The 22,312-nt window shown below is 36.5% G+C and overlaps 1 protein-coding gene across 1 annotated transcript; it reads left to right on the top strand.

Moving 5' to 3' along the window:
• The first annotated feature begins 2,783 nt into the window (after nucleotides 1-2,783).
• Nucleotides 2,784-20,349, top strand: LOC131698000 (disks large homolog 1-like). Its single transcript, XM_058990493.1, has 10 exons — nucleotides 2,784-3,001; nucleotides 9,759-9,825; nucleotides 12,372-12,471; nucleotides 14,074-14,115; nucleotides 15,024-15,074; nucleotides 15,314-15,415; nucleotides 16,154-16,326; nucleotides 16,793-16,902; nucleotides 17,258-17,349; nucleotides 18,955-20,349. The coding sequence occupies exons 1-10, from the start codon at nucleotides 2,784-2,786 to the stop codon at nucleotides 19,059-19,061; spliced, it is 1,062 nt and encodes a 353-aa protein (XP_058846476.1). The 3' UTR covers nucleotides 19,062-20,349.
• The last annotated feature ends 1,963 nt before the right edge of the window (nucleotides 20,350-22,312 follow it).

The raw sequence follows: 22,312 nt of genomic DNA, 5'->3' as shown, positions 1-22,312 counted from the left end.
TCATTTTATTTAATTCAAATTCACGGGTGAGTTTTCAACTCAAGGTATGTCATGGTATATGACGTTTAGTTGGTCTTCTAATATAATATCATTGCAAACAGATACAAAGAAATCCTCTTAATAATTACAGGGTTTTCAAGATATAAGAAAGCACATTAATAACATTTTAGTGACTGATGTTTTTTAGGGTTTAGTTTAAGGTTTAGGGAATTGTGTTAAGAATATCTTACTGCCAGGCCTTGTATTAATGTGAAGTAAAAACAGGACAAAAAAAATATGCGTCAGTTTTTTTTTTAAATGTGATAAGGCTCAGAGAGGTTTTCATAGCACTACTATGTAAAGTGTTTAATTTGCATGTTGGTGGGTTCAGCCTAAATTGTACGGTAATTATAACATATTTTTAATATATAAAATTAATTGTATATATTAAAGCACTCAAGCTTGACAACGGCGTTAATTTTTCTTTTTCCTGATGAGAAAGCATAACAAAAGGGTCAGTGAAGTGGACCATGTACTGAGCTCTCAAATGTTAGCACCACCACAGCAATGATCCCGACTGATTTAAGAACTGTGTGGCTGCACATAGAATGCCTAATCATGTTTAAAATGACTTTGAGACCCTGGTGAGGCTTCTTTTATATAGTAAACAGGCGTTGGTTTTATTTGTTATAGTGGGTTGAAGTTAATTACTTTTATGTGCTTGTAGTTCTATTTGTACCCCAAACCCCCACCCATCCCCCCCCATTCCAATTATTTTTGAATCCCAGTGTAATCTGTTTTGGCTTTCACTTTCTTTTTCCCTGCCAGTATCTATTTAGAATTCATAATCGGCTTCAACGCTGCTATCAGAAAAATTCACGGGAGGAAATGTTATTGAGTAAACTAGACAAGAAACCATTCGAATACATAAGATATGTGGATAACATATTTGGAATATGGACACATGGAGAAGAATCTCTTGTACAGTTTCATAAATTGGCAAATTATATCCACCCTAACATTTTGGTGGATTTTAAGTGGACAAAATCTGAAATGGAATTATTAGACACCTTAGTTAAACTTGATCAAGGATCTATTAAAACATATCTTTATTTGAAACTTACTGATATGCATCAGTACCTACATATGTCATCTGCACATCCTATCTATACTAAAAGAGCAATTTCTAAAGGATAAATAAATACATCTTAAGAAAAGAGGATGTAAAGAACAAATTATTGAGAGAGAATTGAGAAAAGTTGACAAACTCAATAGGAATGAACTACTTGATTATAAGAAAAGGGAAGAGAGAGTTAAGAGAGTACCATTAATAATTACATATACTAAATTAACCAACATTTCAAAAATTGTTTGGAAGCATTTACGTATACTTCATAATTTAGAAAAAATGAAGAAAAAAAAATTCTGAAAGTACCGATCGTAGCTTTTAGAAGGGATGCAAATTTGGCTGACATTTTAGTCCACAGTAAACATAAAGGGATCATAGATACATTAAGGGATATTGAAACCTGTAAAAGCACAATAAAAAAATATATATATATTACTTGTGTCAACTGTTAAGAGAATAGTTAGACGCACAGATTTGAGGAAAGCTTGAATTGAAAAAACAAAATGTGGATCTTCACTTCTTTTATCATACACTCCTAGCCTACTATAGATGTTTCGGATTGCATTTGACTTATCTGATAAACTATATTTTATACAATGTGTGATTTATTATGTGATCTTGAGGACCCTTTGTATGTGTGCACTGGTTTATTCATCTCTTTTAGTGCATTCCATCTATTATCTTGTATATTATTATTACAGTATTATTATAAAGAAGCCATAAATGGGTGTGAAACAGCTGCAATAGCTAGCAAAGTTCTCTTAGGCACCAATCCATCATTCATAGCCTAGGTCATAATGTGACATGACAGAGGACTATTTTACTAATCTCTTAATGTCGTTTAGCAAAGAGGTCTGTGCAGCCTTTCTTCTTCCCTTTTAAGTTAATATGTCTAACAGTATCCAGTGTATTATTGATGCAGGAATGTCAGGCTGGCAGCCACTGTAGGGGATGCAGTGGTTATTTCAGCTCCAATTCTTCCAGCAGAAGACACAGCAGTGCCCTATTTAATGGATCTCCAGGAGATTAAATGTCCGTATTAAAAAATAAAATAAAAAATGCAGTCTCTAGATAAAATCCAAAATGTTACAACACATAAACCTAGTACTTACTGTTTCTTTATTCAACAACAAAAAACAGCTTATAAAGAAAACTCAAGGGACCGTCCTACAAGTGGTCTATGGTCTATGTATACAGGTGACTAAATATATTGGGTGGTTAAGGTCACTGTGTTGACTGGAGTAACTGCAGTAAACTAAACTATTCCATTTACACAAATTAAGAAAGATGCACAATTCACACAACAAAAAGGTAACTAACATCCAATTAATTAAACATTACTTTGCAACAGCAGCGCTCGTAATTTTAGTAAGTAATACAGAATATCCTCAAACTGTTCAAGTTGCAATAAAACAGATTAAGAACATATTTAAATATAGCTTGAATGGCAAATAGTTAGTAGTAGTAAGGTAAACTGAACCTTATTTAAACTTGACCCCCACAATGAAGGCCAATAGACTTGCTATACTGGTTTGACTGTGCTTCAATGTTTGGAAAGTAATAGCAATAGAGTTAGATTTTTTTTTTTTGTTGATAAAATGAGTCTGATCATCTTTAATAGCCATTGTTATTCATAGAGAATCATTATTAGGACTGTCCTACTTCACAGAATCTAATGTTGTATTTTGTCATTTTCATATTTATTTTTTATTTTAGAGCGCTGTTTGACTATGATAAGACCAAGGACAGCGGGCTCCCGAGTCAAGGGCTGAACTTCCAGTTTGGGGACATTCTGCATGTTATCAATGCCTCTGATGACGAGTGGTGGCAAGCACGGCAGGTCACGCCAGATGGAGAGAGCGAAGAGATTGGAGTAATCCCAAGCAAACGCAGGTGAGCGCAGCGTTTTTAATTGGATTTTAAATTCCCCCCGTTAAATCTCTTCCTGTCTGACTCTGCGTGGAGATCAGGAGGAGATAAAAATACAAAAAGAAAAGTTGGACGGGTTTAAGCTGTCCACGAAATAAAGTTTCTAAATCTGCTTGTATCATTAAATCTAATATGCAGCATACGCAGTGAAACACCGATTCAGATACTGCGCATCGTTTGACTTGGGTAAGGCAGGAATGAATAGCAATCAAAGAAACACTGCTATGTAGATGGTTGTCCACTAGCCTATATCCACAACTCACAGTAATACCCAACTCAAAAGAAATCGTCCAGAAGAATGACCCCTTTCAATCTAAATGCTGCAGAGTTCTGCTGAGATCTGGGGCACCTAATTGCTGATGTTGTACAATTTGAATTGAATCCTAAACACTGAACCGATTATATGCATCTCCATTAAGGAAGCATGTTTAAATAGAATGGCTGTCCCCTGCATGTGTATCATGATCTAACCCCCCCTCTCCCACAGTGTAAATTCAAGTTAAATGTTTTAAAAAGTAATTACAATGACATGCTCTAAGGGAAAGAGTACAGTTCACCACATCAAAGCAGCAGTGATTTGAAATCCTGATTTTCTTCCATAAATCATCCTTTCCAAAGTTACAGCAGTAAAACGCTAACAGTTTTCCATCTGCTCTATAAGAGAGAACTCCTATATACAGTATTGATCATTCATCCTGGGTGGCACAGCAATAATATAGTATTCTAATATATTGGAGTTAAAAAAGGAACACATATTTTTTGCCATATTGCTGCCATTTGGGATGCTCCTGTAAAGCTCAGCCCCCCCCCCCAAAAAAAAAATAAAATAAAGGTTCTTATTTATATATTTATTTACTGTACTGTATTTTTGCAATATGCCTGTCTACGCATATATAAAATATAAGCTCTTGTAATATTTGTCAGGGAAGTGCTAAGTGATGTATACTTTCTGTGGAAGCACTTCCAGTTCATCCCAGGAGCTGTACATTTGCATTCCATCATCTGTGTGTGTGTGTGTGTGTGTGTGTGTGTGTGTGCGCGCACACGCGCGCCCTATATTTCAGCAGAGCCCGGAAGGTCCAGCAGGACACCAGGACCTCACAATTAAGTTTGGGGAAATATTTTACAGTAAAAGCAAATCTGTGTCCTCTGCGTCAGGAGTTTTGAGGCTGCTGGCACAGTTGCTTAATGTATTTAGTGCGTCAATCCTCTGCACTTTGGGTCCTGCAGTTCAGGACACCGCAGGGGACTGGAGCTTGTGCTGCATGGGCTCGGGAGGTCCCAGGTCTCTGTCCTGTCTGCTCAGGGCAGGGCAGCGGTGCCCCTGCCAGGATCAAAGTTGGAACTTTGACTAATCCCTAACTGGATAAAAGCCGTGTTCTGATGACCAGGCATCGGGGCTGGGGGAACCTAGAGCAGCTCCAGTCCCTTCTGTCCCTGCATGGCATTTCCATTAAGCAGTTCTGTTCAAGGACGATGGCAAAGGACGCAAACAGTGCAAGAGTCTCTATTAAATAAATGTAAAAAGTTTGAAACCCGGGCCTGCCTGTTTGGCTGGGATCTGAATGATATCAGCAAAAGGGATAAAACAAATAGGATTTATTACAGCAAGTTGCAGATAATGTTCAGAACCAACCGGCAATATCGGCTGAAAAATTGAGCAAAATATTCATGCGGTTGATTTTCAAAACAACCAATTGAGGCCAAACTTGTCCTGTTTTACATTGACAAAAAAAATAAATAATTACTTGTGTCATGCAAATTTTGGAAGGTCTTAAATGAGATGCATTAGATAAGAAATTCTAAGAGCTGTTGAGTGTTCCAGCTCACTCAATTAGAATAACTAGACACCCATGTTGTTTCTGAATGTGTTTCTGTTGAAAACAACATACAGGAGACATTGTTAAAAGTGCTGTCTGAAGACACCAAATTCTGTACAGCTCAGGTATATTATACAGTGGTTTCCTTTTCCAAAATAACTTGCTCTTTCATAGTTTGCTGTAGCGTTTACATGAGAACATAAATAATATGACAATTTCTAAATGCTTACGGTATCTGTCCTGTTGAGCTTAGTGAAGAGAGAGGTGCCTCTTCACAATGTTTGTAACCCTATTACCAGTGATGGCGTGCACAAGCTTCCTGGTTTGATTGCATGCATATCATCTTGCCATGGGACTCAGAATACAGAACATCAAAGGGCTTTTCATCTGTCGGCTTTTTATTTCAAATTTCCTATTCATGAGGCTTCATGTCTGCGCAAAAGAGCACTAATCTTAAACAAGATGAGCTGTCTCATTTAAAGTGTCACGTAACATTAGTCATTAGGAATGTGTCTGGGCTGTTGATGTTATAGATGTTAAATGTTAGAAAGCAGCCGTGCTTTTATGCTGTTGAAGATAAAAGCTTGCAATGTCTGCATGCTTCGGAGAGCTGCTCTCAGTTACCCCAATTTTAGCAAAGCAAGAACCCTGTCGTGAAGGCAGAATGACCTCTTTTTGGGTACTGGTGTTTAACAAATTAACCATTTTAATTTCCACATTCCACATTAGCCTATTCATAACCCTTTTCTTGCCCTATAGGTCCTGTCTTTTTAGAAAGCTGTGCTATATGATGTTTTGACGTCTATTTTTCAGTACATACTTGTATTGCAGCACCACGGAAAACATAGAGCAAGTAGTTTTATAATTGCATTTTGGGGATTTTTTTTTTAGTTTTTACTTTTTCATGATGTTTTCAGTTACTCTTAGTAGTTCTTCTACACCCACCCCCTCGTTATATCGCCCCTCGCTATACTGCGGATTCAGATATATTGCGGTCCTGGAGTTGGCTCCCCATTTTTAGTCTAAGTGCCCATGTCTAACAGCTGCACTATACATAGACAATTTCACTTAGAATTACTGTTTGTTATTTTGTACTGCACATCACAAACCAATTAAAACCAAAACATTAATATCGTACTTTTTTTTAAGCAATGCACTAGCAAAGGTCACAGGGCAGTGAATTCCGCTCCCTAGCAACAAGCCTCCTATGTTGGGAATGGATTCTTTCAATGCAGCAGTTTGGGCATTTGAGAAAGGAGAGAAGACTCATGAAATTAATTGGAGACTTAAGTTGATGAGAAGCAATTACCCTCCGCAGTACGAATTAAAGCGGTGTGCTGCTTTTTATACGAAAAATGAGATAAAGCGGGTTGCGTAGAGGATTTATATTGGACTCTGACGCCCACGATAAAACGAGGGAGTGGTTGTACAGTATTTGTTATAGCCTATTTGATTTTCTATGGGTCTTTTGCTCTATCGGGGGGGGGGGGGGGGTGTATATGTGTGTGTATGTATAAAATTATATATATATATATATATATATATATATATATATATATATATATATATATATATATATAATGAATGAATGTATATATGACAGGCAAATAGAAATGAAGTGCAGAACTCAGGTGAAGTGCCTGAACACTGTATTTGAATGATTGCAATTTAAATTCAGAAAACATCATAAAAAGGTTTAGCCAGTAAAAAAAAAAAAAAGTACTATAAAGCAACTTACTCTTCAACATGTTCTTGTGCTCTGACACAAAATGTATCATAACAGACTTTTGTAGCAGAAATGACTAATGTGGTCTAAATAATTGGCATATTAAATGTGGAAAGCCTAGCTGGCTTATAAAAAGGCTATTTCATTTTTCTCTTAAGCCAGGTCCACAACTTGGTTATGTGCAACTGAATCGCTTATGTGTGGACATTTCTGCAAGCAGTTGCGCAACTGGTTGCTAATGGTAGAGAAGCTCTACTTTCAAACGGTCTTCTGAGCGATTTGTAGTGACGTTATGCATCACGTGCACGTTTGCGAAATACGATTGGTTGTTACAGTCTCCTGACTGTTTGTTTGTTTGTTTGTTTGTTTGCTTTCCTGTGGTAAAGAGTGAATTTAAAAAGATGTCAACTGTATGCCTTGTATTTCTGACGACACCTCGGCCAAAGTCTTGCCTAGCATTTACATGGCTCCGCTTCTGCTTTTAATAACGCATTTAAAATAACTACAGATGAGACGCCTATAACAGCCAGTTCTTCATCGGTAATTAGTGAAGCCATCGTTTACTAAAGATAATAACAGACCGAAGGAAAGAACTGACAGCACAAGCAGGGTCAGCGTAATTGCCAGAAAAGCTACCCTCACTTCTAAACGTGGGAAGCTTGTTGCACAACTAGTTTCTCAGGTGAGGACAAAGCCGTTGCAGGCGATTTTGAGAGCGATTTGGATGCGCAACTGATTGCTCAGGTGTGGACCCGGCTTTAGCGAATGAGAGTTGAGCTTCTTAGACACATTAACAAAAGCGTTTAATGCATAGGGTGTAAAGTGTAAATCAGCTGTATAATTTTTCTGTTTTTAAAAACTAAAGTTTTACATTATTGAATCACCTTGACAATAACAATTTCTTAGTTTATGTTATGGAAATCAATCCCAACTATATTGCAGTTGAATACAAAACAATTTGAATAAGGGTCTAGGCAGTGCAACAGGCTAATTTTACTACCGTTTCCCCTCTGGAGGTCTGGTAAGATTATTGTAGTGGAATTTTGAGTTAGAAGGCTTTGCGCATTGTCCCCAATGCCCCAGTACATTTCTACCCAATTGCCAGAGCTATTCTAGTATAGCTGTTTAGCATAAGCAGAGCACCACACATCCATCAAATATGTAACACTGATATTCAGGTTCCCTCTTAATCTCTTAATCCATCACAATTCTAAACTGTATGTGGTATCGAATTTCACCGACATTGCTTTTAAAACCGTTAGATCATGTAAGGGGTCATTTGAAGCAGCAGTGCTAAAAGGACACCCAGACTGCAGGGCCTTGTCAGAAAGACCCATTACGACCAGTTAGCTATTTTGACAGTAATTAGACTTGGCAAATTTAGGTATGATGTGGTCTATTTCCAGTTATTTATCGGTTTTAGGTCTAGTGTGTTTCCGAGTCTACAAAGCTATCTATCTAAAGGTATATGTTTAACATCCATACTAAAATAAAAAATGGAAAATTATTAAGAAGAGCATTTTTTAAGTAGACCTTGATCAAATTATTTTCCATTGAAAGCTTTAATAGCTCATGTTTATTTGTTGATTCAGAAAGTACATTCAGAAACCACATTTATTCCCACCCCATTTATTCCCACCCACATGGAGCTTGTGTCTGTTTACGTGCTGTTTGAAAAGGCCAATAGTTTTTGTATGTCTATCTATCTAAATGTATTTAGTGCTTACCTCCTTATTAGCACAAGTGATCACTTGTTCTCCTTGTCTGTGTTTCTTTGCTGGTATTTTATACTTGAGTTAAAAGCTGCTGCTGTTTTCAGGTAGAAAATCCATTCCTGTGATGTAGCTCAGATTCATTGTTCAAGCTTCATCTAAGGCACATGACTTCAGTAAATATCAAGAAGAAACAGTTAGATCTACTGCATTGTACTTTAAAATATAAAAAAAGAACCAAAAGATCTTCAACATAAGTGCTATAATGGGGAGTAATACCAATGCCAAAATGTTTTATCTTTTTAAAAGATGATAATGTTCTGCCATCCTGCATGTCTTTTTAACTTTACTAAATAACTTTCAAGCCCCATTAAAAGCTGTGACTCTTGATAGTTATGGCATTAGCAAACATATGGCTTTGATTTCCTTCGTTTCATCAAAGGTCATTGCTTGCCATTGCTGCCCAATCGTCTCCTATAAAATCTCTTTCATGTGGCATCAAACGAAAATGACCAGAAGCCATTTATGAAAGAGTGACCATTAACCTCTAAAGCAGCGTCCTGGATTTCCCGTTATGCTGGCTATGCACCGCATACATAGACATTTAGAACATATTACGTATTATGCTTTCATGGAGGGCTACGTCAGAGCAGGTTTATGTCTGAAGGTTTTTCATTTTGGTCATTAAGTAGCAAACTTAAGTAGCATTTAAGCTTTAAATGTCATTTTTACATTCCCATGACTATGTTCTGGTATTTATTATTTATTTCTTAGCAGATGCCCTTATCCAGGGCGACTTACAATCGTAAGCAAAAATACACTTCAAGAATCACAGTACAAGTAATAATAAGAGCAAGATAAATACAATGATTTTCTGGTGTTCTGCATGGTTGTGAGTTATGTTGCTCCAATATAGAGCTACAGTATCAGCATTATAATCAATGGGAGCAACATTACTACCCAGAATGATTGTAAATACCATGTTACTTACTCATTAACGTAGACAAGTGGTGAGCCTAATTCTTTGGTCTGTGTATGTGTCAGTATAGATTGGTGAAAGGATGAGTCTAAAAGCACTGATAAATGCATTGCCCCATGATCTCTGATTCAGAATAGAAGCATGCTATATTGTATGAAGCACACAGTTTATGTATAAATGGGCTGTCCCTCACGTGACTTATTAATCCAGAACCTTCTTGCAAACTGTCAAATCAGTGCCGTCCTGGAATCCTGCGGTGTGATTCTACTCCCCTATTGACACTGTTAAGGCAGGTCTTTCCAATGTTTGGGCCCTGAACACTGTTGCTGCATAAAAATGCAGATTTCATTTTTTTTTTTTTTTTTTTTAGACAGCTCTGAAAAAGAAGTAATGCAAACTGGAAAGGCATAAATATTGAAATACTGAGTCACATACGCATTAGTGCTGCTCTCTTAAGACGTATCCTTTTTCTCTGTCTCTGCAGGGTGGAAAAGAAAGAAAGAGCCAGGTTAAAGACGGTGAAATTCAATTCAAAATCAAGAGACAAAGGGGTAAGTACACCACACAAGAGGATTGGAGGGGATAGCATTTTCTTGTTCTGGTTTTGTATTGTACGGTAAAATTTTCTGTTTTCAAAGCTAGTTTTCAGTAAGAAGCTACATAATTTAAATGGGGGGAGGTCATTGATGCAGATGTATAGTATTCTTTGTTTAAAGAGAAAAAAAAAATTGTATCGTTATTTAATTGCTTAACACTAAAATCTATTATTTTTATTTGGTTAAGAGAAACTTTTTAGCTATTGAGACTATGAGACTATCGGTGTTTAGGGATATACAGACGGAACATATCCATCTGTCTGTCTAGTTACACTACATTTTGATATGTATATAAAAATGTACACTGTATGTGGCTGCAGATTTGTGCCTTGAATATACAAAGATGAGGGATTTTGCCATTAAGTATGCTACTGTACATACTGTATGTGATTTAATGTCTAAAAAGTACTAATATGCGAAAGTGACTGAAGATGACCCCCGACTTAACAGCATGTTGAGATGCCTGTGTGTCAAGTTCTTGTGACGACGTTCCTGCACATCAAACGTTTCCCAACCTGAATTAACTGCAGAAACAAAATTCATTTCAGAAGCTGTACCTTAGTTACAGTATATGTTGTGTGTTCACAATAGATGTGTCCTAACACAGCACCAAAAAATATGCATGAATTATTCAGTACAAAAAAAAAAATACGCTTGCCATTGATATAGAACTGCATTTTACTTGCACAGCTCCATTCTGCTTTCTTTCCAAGCATTTCTCTTTGGGCAGAGCACGCAATGCATGCTTTTTAATCTTAAGTGATCCAACTTCTTGCCATTACTGTACGTCCTGAGCTTCAACATCTCTGTGTTTCTGTACACTATTGAAAAAGAAAAACAATAGCCCCTTTCTGTGCAGTCCAAATCTCTGGGCCATAAGTGATTTCCACACAGAAAGCTAATATTGCATGCAAGCTACAGTGTTTGCTGAAGCTGCACAAATATGCAGTAATAGTAAAAGAAACGTACTAAAACTGCCAAAGCTGCACAAAACAAAGCATCTTGTAACCATGAAATAACAATTCACAGTATGCCATTGCCCTCCAGCATGAATATTCAGCCTGCTTTCTGACCACCGTAAATTCAAATCTAAACTGTTGTTCATTGATTTTATTTTAATAAATGAACTGGTTACTACCAGTGAGCCAATATATTGTGTACTGGTACTGTTTCTTAATGGGCTTTCGAGGACAATGTTAAAATATCCCACCTTTAGTGGAAGCCATCAGTGAAAGTAGGTCACAAGTTAGCAAGCAAATACCACTAAATAAAAAGGGAATTTGTATACCAAGGTTATGAAAATTAAACCTCTAATGATGATGTATGTAGCATTTAGTATATAGTAATATTATCTGTGCCAGTGATCATCTTCTTTTTATTGTGTTATAAATGACAGCAGTTTCAATACCTGCCTCTTGTAGATCAGTTTGAGACCCTGTGTTATTTTATTAAGGCACATGCTTTTGAAGTCTTAATGCAACTCAAAGAACCTTCCCTTTCTTGTGGCGATTTACATTTTGAATGATCTTTCACATTCCTTAATCCACAGCGTACGCTTTTGAAATGGGCATTGCAGCTTTAGGGTTAAATTCAGTTTGTTTTCCTATCAATTACAATAAATAATCGGCTGCTTTTAAAACATCTTTAAAAAATAATATCAACTTTTAAGTAAAAGAAAATACAAGATGTGTGTTTGTTTTTGCTGCATTAGCTTTGCATTCAGTTGCACCTCCTCCTCTTTGCATGCTCAGGGGTTTAGGCAGAAATTCATAACCTTACAAGAATTCACGACTCTTCCAATAGTCTTTAGATTAAAACATTTACATTTGACATTTTCTGGGCTTTTCTTTATTTCGTTTCTCAGTTTTTATCTTATTCATTGGTTTTTTTTTTTTTTTTAAAGTTCACCTGACAGAGATGCATTTTATTTTAATCTCAATCCATTTCACATATGGAACTGACTTTGCAGCCATTGCTATGCTTTTGGCTCTTGCCCTTGATCTGATTTCATGGGACAACAAAGCAACAAAAGGCCTGCTCTAAAACATAAGTGAGGTGAATTTGTATTAAAACTTGAGAAGACTTCAGAAAGAGAGAGCAGGATTTATTTAACAATGCGCTCTTCACATTTTTCATTAATTAATTAATTTCTAAACACAGCTACTACTAGCTTTACAAATGTACCTCCAGAACTTAGGTAGAGATCATTAAATTACTCAGATTTGTGTTATCAAAGCATATTACTGGGGTTTCATTTTAATAAGGGCGCTAGGTTTCATTTGACAAAAATATTGGCAAAAAAAAAATACATGCTTCAGTTAGGTCAGGTGTTCTTTCAAGCAAAATATTCTTTCTTTTGTTGTTCTTTTTGCTTGTCAAACCTGTTTGTGGAAAGCCTGCACATGATGGTACCAGAGTCAGTTTCCAAAGACCTGTAGGCCTGGGCTTTGTTCACACAAACATTAGACACCCCTTGTTTTGCACCTCCTTCTCTTCCTCAGCAGTCATTCAATGACAAGCGTAAAAAGAACCTCTTTTCCCGAAAATTCCCTTTCTACAAGAACAAGGACCAGAGTGAGCAGGAAACCAGTGACCTTGACCGTAAGTAACTGGAACCGGACAGACGCTATAGGTCGGGGTCAACCAGCACAGGACTAGCTTATTACCATGGAGACAGCTTTGAGAACTGCGACAGGCTGACTCGGCAGCAAATTCATTGGCAATTGAACTGGCCGCATACTTGTTTTGAGGGCCCTTTTAAAATATAATTCTCAATTTTTCATCTGGCTTTTTTTGGATGCTCAGCCATGTGCTAGAGGTGCACCTTTGATTTCTCAATTCAGTGCTTTTGCGATGAATGAAAGCGGAGTGCCTGTTGCAGCCACAGAACTGTGCCCAATGGTAGGATCCATGTTCTATTCCAGTAACAAATGTCTTTTGTGATTGTTTTTCTATTTTGCTTGCTCTCCTGGGACTACTCTTCAGCAGATCCCAGATGACATGGGATCAAAAGGCCTAAGTAAGTGAATCAGTTCTCACATTTACATCTAGGCCCCTCGTTACAATAATCAGATCTGACTTTTTTTTCTTCAGTCCAATTTAAAGCTGTATCCATGGAAACATGATGTGCAGCATGCTTAGCTTTCACTTTAAGACCTGGGTTCGAGTATGGCTCAGTGAAATGTTTAGCGGTGTAGAATCACAAAAACACAACACAAATCGCCACAACTGTCCACCTCTGCTTGTGGGGGTCAAGGACTAAATGGGTTCTTGAGGTCAGGATTAAGTAGCACTAAATTAAAATAACTTAACAAAAGCTGTGTCAATTCTAATACTTTTTTTCTGCCAGCCAGTACGGATGGAGATCCTATTTGGTAACAAATAGGTATGCAAGTAACTGAAAATATTTTCAGAAATACTATGAGTCGCTAATTTAACACACCCTTTATTAGGATATGTAGTACAGACACATTTCAGTACAGAAGCTATACCATTATAGATATTATTTTGATGTGGTTCCCAAAAGTTTTAATTACTTTGGTTTTTATTTTTTAAATGTAACAGGGCACAGGCTGGGCGTGAACCGGCAACCCTGTGCACCACAATCAAGCATCTTAACCACAATGCAAAAGAGCCGGGCTCATCTACATTTGTGGTTTTAGAGCTTCTAACCTCATCTCATCTCATCTCACCGACAGGGGACAGAATTTGTAACAGCAGTGCATCCCACAACACTGCCCGTTACAGAAACCTCTTACAACCACCTGTATTGGCAGCCCCTTCATGTCTTCCCAGTAGAAGATTAATAAATGTTTCATATTTTTCGGCCTTGTGAGAACCTTGAGGAGGCATCGACTCTACCATTGGATCTGCACCCATAATCTCCGAGACGTTTGAAAAGAAAATGCTGCATCTAAATATGTTGCATTTAAGACTTAATTTGATAAAGCAAGTTGCTTTCCTTGGTGCTGTGTAACACACTGGTAGAGAGAACTTTAGAAAGCAATCATAAAAGAATAATTTGATAATAGGGTTATTGACGTTGAACCCAGTGATTTGTCTTCAAGGTTCTTCACAATCCAGGACCCCTGTTCTGTTTGTGTTCATACTCACTATATTGATTTTCCTTTGTAGAGCTCATGTGTAGTACCACTGTATTATAGTCTTTGTGTTTTTCTTACCTTCCCTTTGTTGCAATTTCAGAGCATGTAACCTCTAATGCCAGCGATAGTGAAAGTAGTTACCGTAAGTCTGTGTTGCCTTTTTTCCCCTATAATATCCTTTGTGTTTCTTTGTTACTAGATTTCATTGTAGACAAATGTCAGTATTTTTTTTTTAAATAGACAACATATTTTCATTATCCACTCATGTATCCCACACATCACATCACCTTGCTCAGCCTGTTTAGATTTAATATGGATGTAACCTGGATTATATTGTCAGCCAATAGGGTAAAGTGCCCTCTGTAGGTTAGTTACACAAACTGCAAGCCCCGGTTTTTGATTGTGAAGGATGGACGAGGCACATACAATTAAATAAAATACAATTTAAAACAAACAGACTCATAATTACAGTTGTAATGTTTAGCAATATATTCTATATGGTTTTTTTTTTTTATTGAAAGTATTATAAAAATACAGTTTTGGTTTTTAAACAACTTGGTTTTAGTTTTTGTCTTTTTACTACTTCAGCTCACAAAGAGTAACACACATAATGCAGACCTTCTAATTTGTATTAATTTTGAAAGTACTCTATACCAAAACATATTTAAATATTAATTGGAGACTGCTTTTAGTTAGATTAAATGAAGAATTACAGATATAGAACCAAATAACACTATAAACATAGATTACAATGAAATCAAAATAACATTGTTACCGTACCATGTTCTAGAAACCATTTTGTTTTCAGACACACACCTTATTATGGTAATCCTGCCAAAATGTTTAGCAGCTGGCTCTTCTGAGCAACATCTGAGTAGAATACTCTTCAATTGTGGAAGCTGCAATTTCTATAGTAAGGTCACGTCTTGGTGAACAGATTTTGGCTAGTTTCAGTTGAGAACAATGGGTTATGCTTCCTGAGATTTTTGTTTTGTTTTGGGTTTTTGTTGTTTTCTAAAGATTGGCATTGCGCTCTGTCTCTCTAAGCAGGTGGCCTGGAGGAATACGTACTGTCTTACGAGCCAGTCACCCAGCAAGAAGGTAAGAGGGGATTCTGGTGCACAGCATAGAAATGAATTCATCAATGCTTGGATTACATTCTGCTTTATAGAAAAGGATGTACAAATTGGTTGCAGCGAGAGCCATTTCAAACTAATCGTTGACTAATTTACCAATGCCTCAATATATGCACTAACAGTGTTTTTTTTTAATAGGCCTAATGGTACAGCACCATACCTAAAGTGTTTTCATGTCTCCTAAATGTCTTTCTTTGTCTCCAGTAAACTACTCCCGTCCAGTGATAGTTTTGGGACCCATGAAAGACAGAGTAAATGACGATCTGATCTCAGAGTTTCCAGATAAGTTTGGATCCTGTGTTCCTCGTGAGTATTCACTAATTCAGTGGAAAGTATTGAGGGGGACAGTAAGCAAAAAGAAAGTGGCTTGCCTAAGAGTAACATTTTAAGAGCCTTTATGTAACCCACAGGGGTGCAATAAGTGATGATAATAAATGTTTTGTGCATTGTATCAAAGCAGTTTGACGTTTTGAGCTAATTGAAATGTGACTTGCCTAGTAAATAATGCAGCTTTTCCATACACAAACGTATTGGGAAATACAAGCTAAAAACATGCAAAAGACATTTTCGCTGCATCTAAAGAAAAAATATATAATACACGTTGTGCTGCCTACAACCATCATGAGTGAATTGTCCTGAGGTGCAATTACAATTTTAAACAAAATATACATGCTTAATGTGTTCTGAAACAAACCATCTGACAATAGCTTTGTCCTCATAATATGTAGTAAAACAGAGATCTCATTTATTTAAACTTGCAAAATTATTGAGTTTAATCAAAGTAGGTACAGTAGATACTCCCAGTTTTTATATTACTTTAGTCGGGAGCCATAGTTAAGAGGTTTTGTCTGCCACCTTATTACAAGAATGCAAGTGCACAGCATTATGGGGAGGATGGGAGCTATATAACGGGGTCTGAGGTATAAACGGCTGCTTTACCTTCATAGTCGATATCCATTATTTAAACACTCGTCTTAAGAGCTTTAGTAATACTACAAAGCAATATAGAGTAATATTCTTCTAGCATGTGAATCTGTGTTCCAGACACAACTAGACCACAGCGTGACTATGAGGTGGATGGCAGGGATTATCACTTTGTCACATCTCGGGAGCAGATGGAGAAGGACATTCAGGATCACAAGTTCATCGAGGCCGGCCAGTACAACAACCACCTGTACGGAACCAGTGTGCAGTCAGTACGGGAGGTAGCAGAAAAGGTACAGAGCAACAGGTGGTCATTTCAGGGTTACGAGTAAAAACCTGAAGATAGTTTGGTTCACTGTAAATTTTAAATGGTGTTCCACAATGAGAAAATCCCCTCAAAGAACCCTTGTAAAAGTTTCCCATAGTACAGGCATTGCAAAGTGTATGCAACAGAAGATTACTGTGAACATAGATTCATAATTGGTTACAACTTTTCTGGAACCTTTGAACAGAAAAAAACCTGAGTGTCTTGCTACAGCTGTTGAAATGTTCCCCTGTTTACTTAGTATGATTTGATACTGTATTCTAAATTGAAATTATGTTGCTCCACACTGTTTAATCTAGTTATTTTTTTAGATATGATATATTAAAGCTGTACCAATGATATATTAAAGCTGTACCAAAATCAACAGGGCCCTACCTTTTTTTTTATTTTATTTTATGTTTTATGTAACACTTAACATTTTTTTTTTTTTTCAGGGCAAGCACTGTATCCTCGACGTGTCAGGCAATGCTATCAAGAGGCTACAGATAGCACTGCTCTATCCTATTGCTGTTTTCATTAAACCAAAATCTGTAGAAAATATTATGTAAGTAAATCAAAATCCTCCCGATATTAAATGTAGCTCACAAGACACCACTCAAAACTATCAACTAACTTCTGTATAGATAGCACATTGAATGTCCTCATTGCAGAAATCCATTGCTGTGCAGTAATTTAAAAAAAAAAGCAAATATCCCAGCCAGTCATTCCACATGGTAATAAATCGACAGCATTTGGGACTCAAATGTACTGATGGGATGTCTTGTTAAAATCCTATTTTTGATTATCTATTCAGGGATGTGTATGGTTAATGGGGAATACATTTCCATTCCTAGATGGTTACGAAATCTGTATTAAAATGAGGGTGATCTGAACTGTGCCCGTTGTTTTTGCTACGTCAGGGAGATGAATAAGCGGCTGACAGAAGAGCAAGGCAGGAAGACCTTCGAGAGAGCCATGAAACTGGAGCAGGAATTCACAGAGCACTTCACAGGTTTGTACAGCGGAAAGAAAAGGTGTTTCATTCATTCATACAGGCAGGTGAGAGAATCACAGGTACAGGACTACAAAATAATAACTGTTATTGCACCTGTCTCTCCCACTGCCTGACCTGAGAGTAAAACAACATCTTAAGATAGGATTGTTAGTATAAATACATTGGAGACATCTCCAAGCAGTATTCAGACTCAAGGCATGGGCGCAAGTACATGTCACCTTTGTTGCCTAAATGAATGGTGAAAAAAGTCAAACATGTTCGGGTAATTTGTTTTCTTGCTACAGCTATGACCATTATGATGGTTGGATTATGTTCTGTTTTCTTTCTTTGTCCAGTTGTGGCAACCTAACTACAAAATTTTAAAACTGTCTGTTTTAAAAGCATATGAAACCTCCTTGATCTCCAGTACAACAAAAGGATTGCAGATCCTTACAGACCCAGAATCATCACAGTAAGCCATGCTAAGCAAGGCTTACAGAAAACCTTAACTCCTTTAAGTGATGGAGGAAGAGAACAAGTAGACATTACTGGAACATTCTTAGCAGAGTGAAATCAGATACTTGTCTGTGCCTTTATTGCAGGTTTTACATTTTTAGTGTGGTAATTACATTATGCAACATACAGTATGTCAGATGCAGCATTTATGTATGTTTGAAGTCCAGGGGAAAGGAATTTTAAGTCACTTTTATATTATATTTAACAAATTTAAGAAGAACTTCAGTCGCTGTTGGAATGAAATCATGTGGATGATTTTTACTGTTTATTTCAATATGTTTTTATTCCATGAATTAAACATTGACAAGTCCTTCTTTCAGGCAACACACTATTTGCTACCTGCTCCAGATTAATTTCTGACAAAACCAAGACCTTGTTGCCTGAAAGCAAACATTTATCCTCTAACTTGACCAACATCTAATTAGCATTATGTTTTTAGTCACTGTTTGTTTAGTGTCAGTCTAAGCCATCTGGCGAATGGTCACATTTCTTGACTGCATTAAAGATTGGAGTAGCCATTGTGTGAATAGGGCTGTGAGACTTTTGACATCAACAAAGCAGGCCGCTGCTTTTCCAATCACACTGTTCTGAGGTGTATGTGTCACTTTGAGTTTTACTACCACTGTTTTAATAATATACTGTGGAAGCAAGTAGTCAAAGCCAGACTTGACCAGCTACAGTCTCAGTTGAAAAACTACCAGCTCTTACCAGGATTAATCATTGCTGGTCCTTTTCTGGGATTCCCAACATGTATTAAAGAGCAAGTAGATTTGAATTATATATATTATATTAAATGTAAGTTTTATTTTAATTATTTTTACTGTCCACGAGTTTACTGTTGAAAAAATACATCTGTGCACGAGATGATGCTGGCGGCTACTTATATAAAGAGGATGATCTAACCTGCATTATATATGCCTATCACAGGCAACTAGAGCCGAGGAGCAGCTCCTGATGTAGAGATATCATGTATACATCATTGCAACACTAACCACTCACAATGATTGTAAAGATTAAAGTTAGTTTATATATGAAAATGTAATTTGAATCTACTTGCGCATATGAATTTCCATCATTTTCTGACCAACATCTCTCTTTGTCTTCCAGCTATTGTTCAAGGGGACACACTAGAGGAGATATACAACCAAGTTAAACAAATCATCGAGGAGCAGTCCGGCCCCTATATCTGGGTACCAGCCAAGGAGAAACTGTGAATGCTGATTTTCTTTTTCTTTTTCTTTTTTTTTTTTTTTTTTAAACCAACCTCGCCTGCTGCGTTCGATGGCTCTCCACCCCTTCTTTCAGAATCCACTTGCTCCCTGTGTGTGTGTCATATGGGACACAACCCCTTTTTTGTGTCTCAACATCCTCTCTCACCTTTTTACACCAGTGTCTTGTCGATTTTGAGACTGTGGTGTGGAAATGATGGGTTGGATCACCACTGTCTTTCTACAGAGAAGGGGGGGATATGGCCTGGTCGGCTACAAAAGGAGGATTCTATGGTACAGTTCCTTAATGTTTAAGGGCGGTGACTTTTTAGAAATGCATTATATATATATATATTTTTTCTTTCTTTTAAATTTGTATTGTTTTCATGCTAAAGGAAGGAATATACGGTCTCATTTATTGGTCAGAAAAACACAAAGTAAAAATGTGCACGTTCTAGCTTTAATAGCATGGTTTGGACTTTATGATTTTATTTTTTGCTGTCTAAAGTTTCTTCAGAATCATTTATCATAGCCTCCTTTCTGTTTTACATGTTTTTTGTCTCGCACAACCTCATAGATCTGCCCATTTTAAAAGGTTCAGGTACACGTCTGTTAATTATTTGTTAGAATGTTTCTAAGCAGGTTCTTCTAACATGAATCAGTGTCTTATCATTAAACTGCTTTGTCACTATGATCAATAGTAGATTTAATCATTTTAGGTGCTTGGGAGGGTTCATTTTTTTTTAAATAAGGAATGACTGGTTGTGTTAGTGGTGTTGAAAGTGTCACTTTTTAAAGTCCATATATTAATGGAAGAGGCTTTGGGCCATAGCAAAAAAAAAAAAAAAAAAAAAAAAAGGATTCTATTGTACACAGTTAGAGATTTAACAGATATTTGACCCTCAGTAAACTGCCTATTTTGTTATAATAAAAGACTATATTGAACTTTACTTAACACTAGAAACTATGGGAATTATTTTCTTTACATAGTTACACACACACATGTGTTATATTTATATATATAACATTTTCCTTTACTTTTACCAACTCCTTTGGCATTTTTGTTTTGCTTTTTATGCATATACCTTTAGAGATTTTCATCCTTAATCTGAAACATGGGGTCTGGTGGTTGGGTAAAACAGTATTTGGTATAAAGCTGTCGCAAATTAAGTAACAGTGACAGCTAGTTGTCCTCTTTTCCTCCCATGTAAGTTCAATGTGAGGTTTTTCATGTGACGTGCATGTTTTTTAACTAGGGTAATTCTAAAAAAAAAAAAAAAAAAAAAAAAGGAAATGAATTTGGACTATTTGTGTATGTTTTCACCTGAAATTGCAATCGTCATATCTTCCATTGTAGCTCTACATTGGATTGTACAGGCATCTGTGTGGAAAGAAGATTATATTTTAACAATTTTGAAAATCTGTTCTTTAATTAAATTAAATAAAATAAAATAAAAACCTTTTAATCCTAAATCATAGGAGCTTTGACTGGTAAACCTACTCATGTTCTTTGGAGAGGATTGTTTTATATAGGAATATCTGCATATTAACTTCATACAGCTTTATTACTCATTCTGGGACTGGCATTTGTAAATAACTACCACCCTATATTCATTCCATTTGTCAAAAGAGGAGAACAGCTAATAAACTTTTATCATACAACTGTCTCTAAGTGTGCATCTTACTTAAGGAAATCTGGATGGGGTAAAAATAACACCAGGGAAACACTCGAGTGGGCCCAGTCAATTAATCTAAATACTGTTAATGCCTAAATGATAAAGAAATAGCTTACCCTCTCTGGTTTTTTACATATATTTAAAGACAAGATCACAGGAGACTCTCATGTTAGTAATGTTGTCTTCATAACCTAGTACACAAAGGGCTGTACTGACCTTTCCATAGTTCTCCATAATCCCTTTATAACATGCAGCAGGGTGCCGGTTTGAAGACGCTGTGGAATTATTGCAGAGGTCGCAAATCAAAACCAAGTGCACATTATTGTTTTGTTTCACATTGTAACACCTAAATGAACTATCGAGGTACCTCAAAAAGTCATTAACATTCAGGGGGTTTAAGGTAAATAGTTGACTCTCGCTAATCTGAACCAGTTTGGATCAGGCCATGTTCAGAGTTGTAGGTTTAGAGTACGGATCATTATTAGTACCATATTGTGTTTTTGGATAATTTAATGAAAAGTCAATAACTATTTGAATAAGTAATACAGATCTAGTATCTACATCTGCATGCATTTCATTATGCACTAGAGTTGACGGGTGCAGGGGGGTTGGGTGACATGACGTGACCAATTCTGTTTTTTAAAAATCACCTATCATCTACTAATTGGTCTTGCACCGACAAACCTCTCAACTTTTAAAGAAAATCTCCATTACATTTTGTAGATTAACTGAAATAAAAAGATATAAATTAAAGCTGTTTGTTTTTATCCTACGACAATGCATACAGTACATTTCAATATCAAGTTATATTTCGTTAAACTAAAAATTGTAAAAAATAAATAAATAAAAATACTATATTAACTCTTACCTGTTGGAGTAATTTGTGCTGTCACCGTATATGAGTACAAGTGTTGCTCTATTTTTGCGTGGGCCTAAGAAGAATGAAAGTATCTGCCGCCTCCATGCATAAAATACCAGACCTGAGCGCTGATTTGCAATGCTAGAAAAGGTTTGCATATGTTTGGTGTATATTACCACTAGAGGGAAGCCAAACACTTCACAAAGACATAGCACACAAAGCAAGAAAAATACTTGAAAGAGAATAAAGAGGTATGACTTTGGTAAAATACATATTTTTAGTCAGTAAAAGTGCATTCATTAATGTAAGCAATTTGTAGATCTCATTTTAAATAATGCTTGTTCATTTTAAATATATTTCACAGCAGTCCAATCACCAATGGAAGATGGGAACCCATGTGTGTCTCAACATTGAAGGGACACACATATATGTTCTAACCACTTCTTGTGTATAATTGTCTGTATACCTACACCGATCCAGTCTATTATGGATGTGCTGTCAAAGCATTTTGCAATGGCTTACAGTGAAACTCACAGGTTATAAACAGTTTTCCAGGCATGGGTCACCTTTGTTTCAGCATCACTCAGTCCCCACTTCCAAAACGTATTGTAAGTTGTACTAACAAATTAGGGTCAGACTTTAACAATTAAATCCACCCAAGTACTTGTTTGAAACACATGGCACTTCAGTTGTATGTTTACCCAAAAAGACACTTGCAGCCC

This window comes from Acipenser ruthenus, chromosome 17, assembly GCF_902713425.1.
Source record: "Acipenser ruthenus chromosome 17, fAciRut3.2 maternal haplotype, whole genome shotgun sequence".
In the NCBI taxonomy this organism is placed as follows: domain Eukaryota; kingdom Metazoa; phylum Chordata; class Actinopteri; order Acipenseriformes; family Acipenseridae; genus Acipenser; species Acipenser ruthenus.
This window is presented reverse-complemented; position numbering and strand designations above follow the sequence as displayed.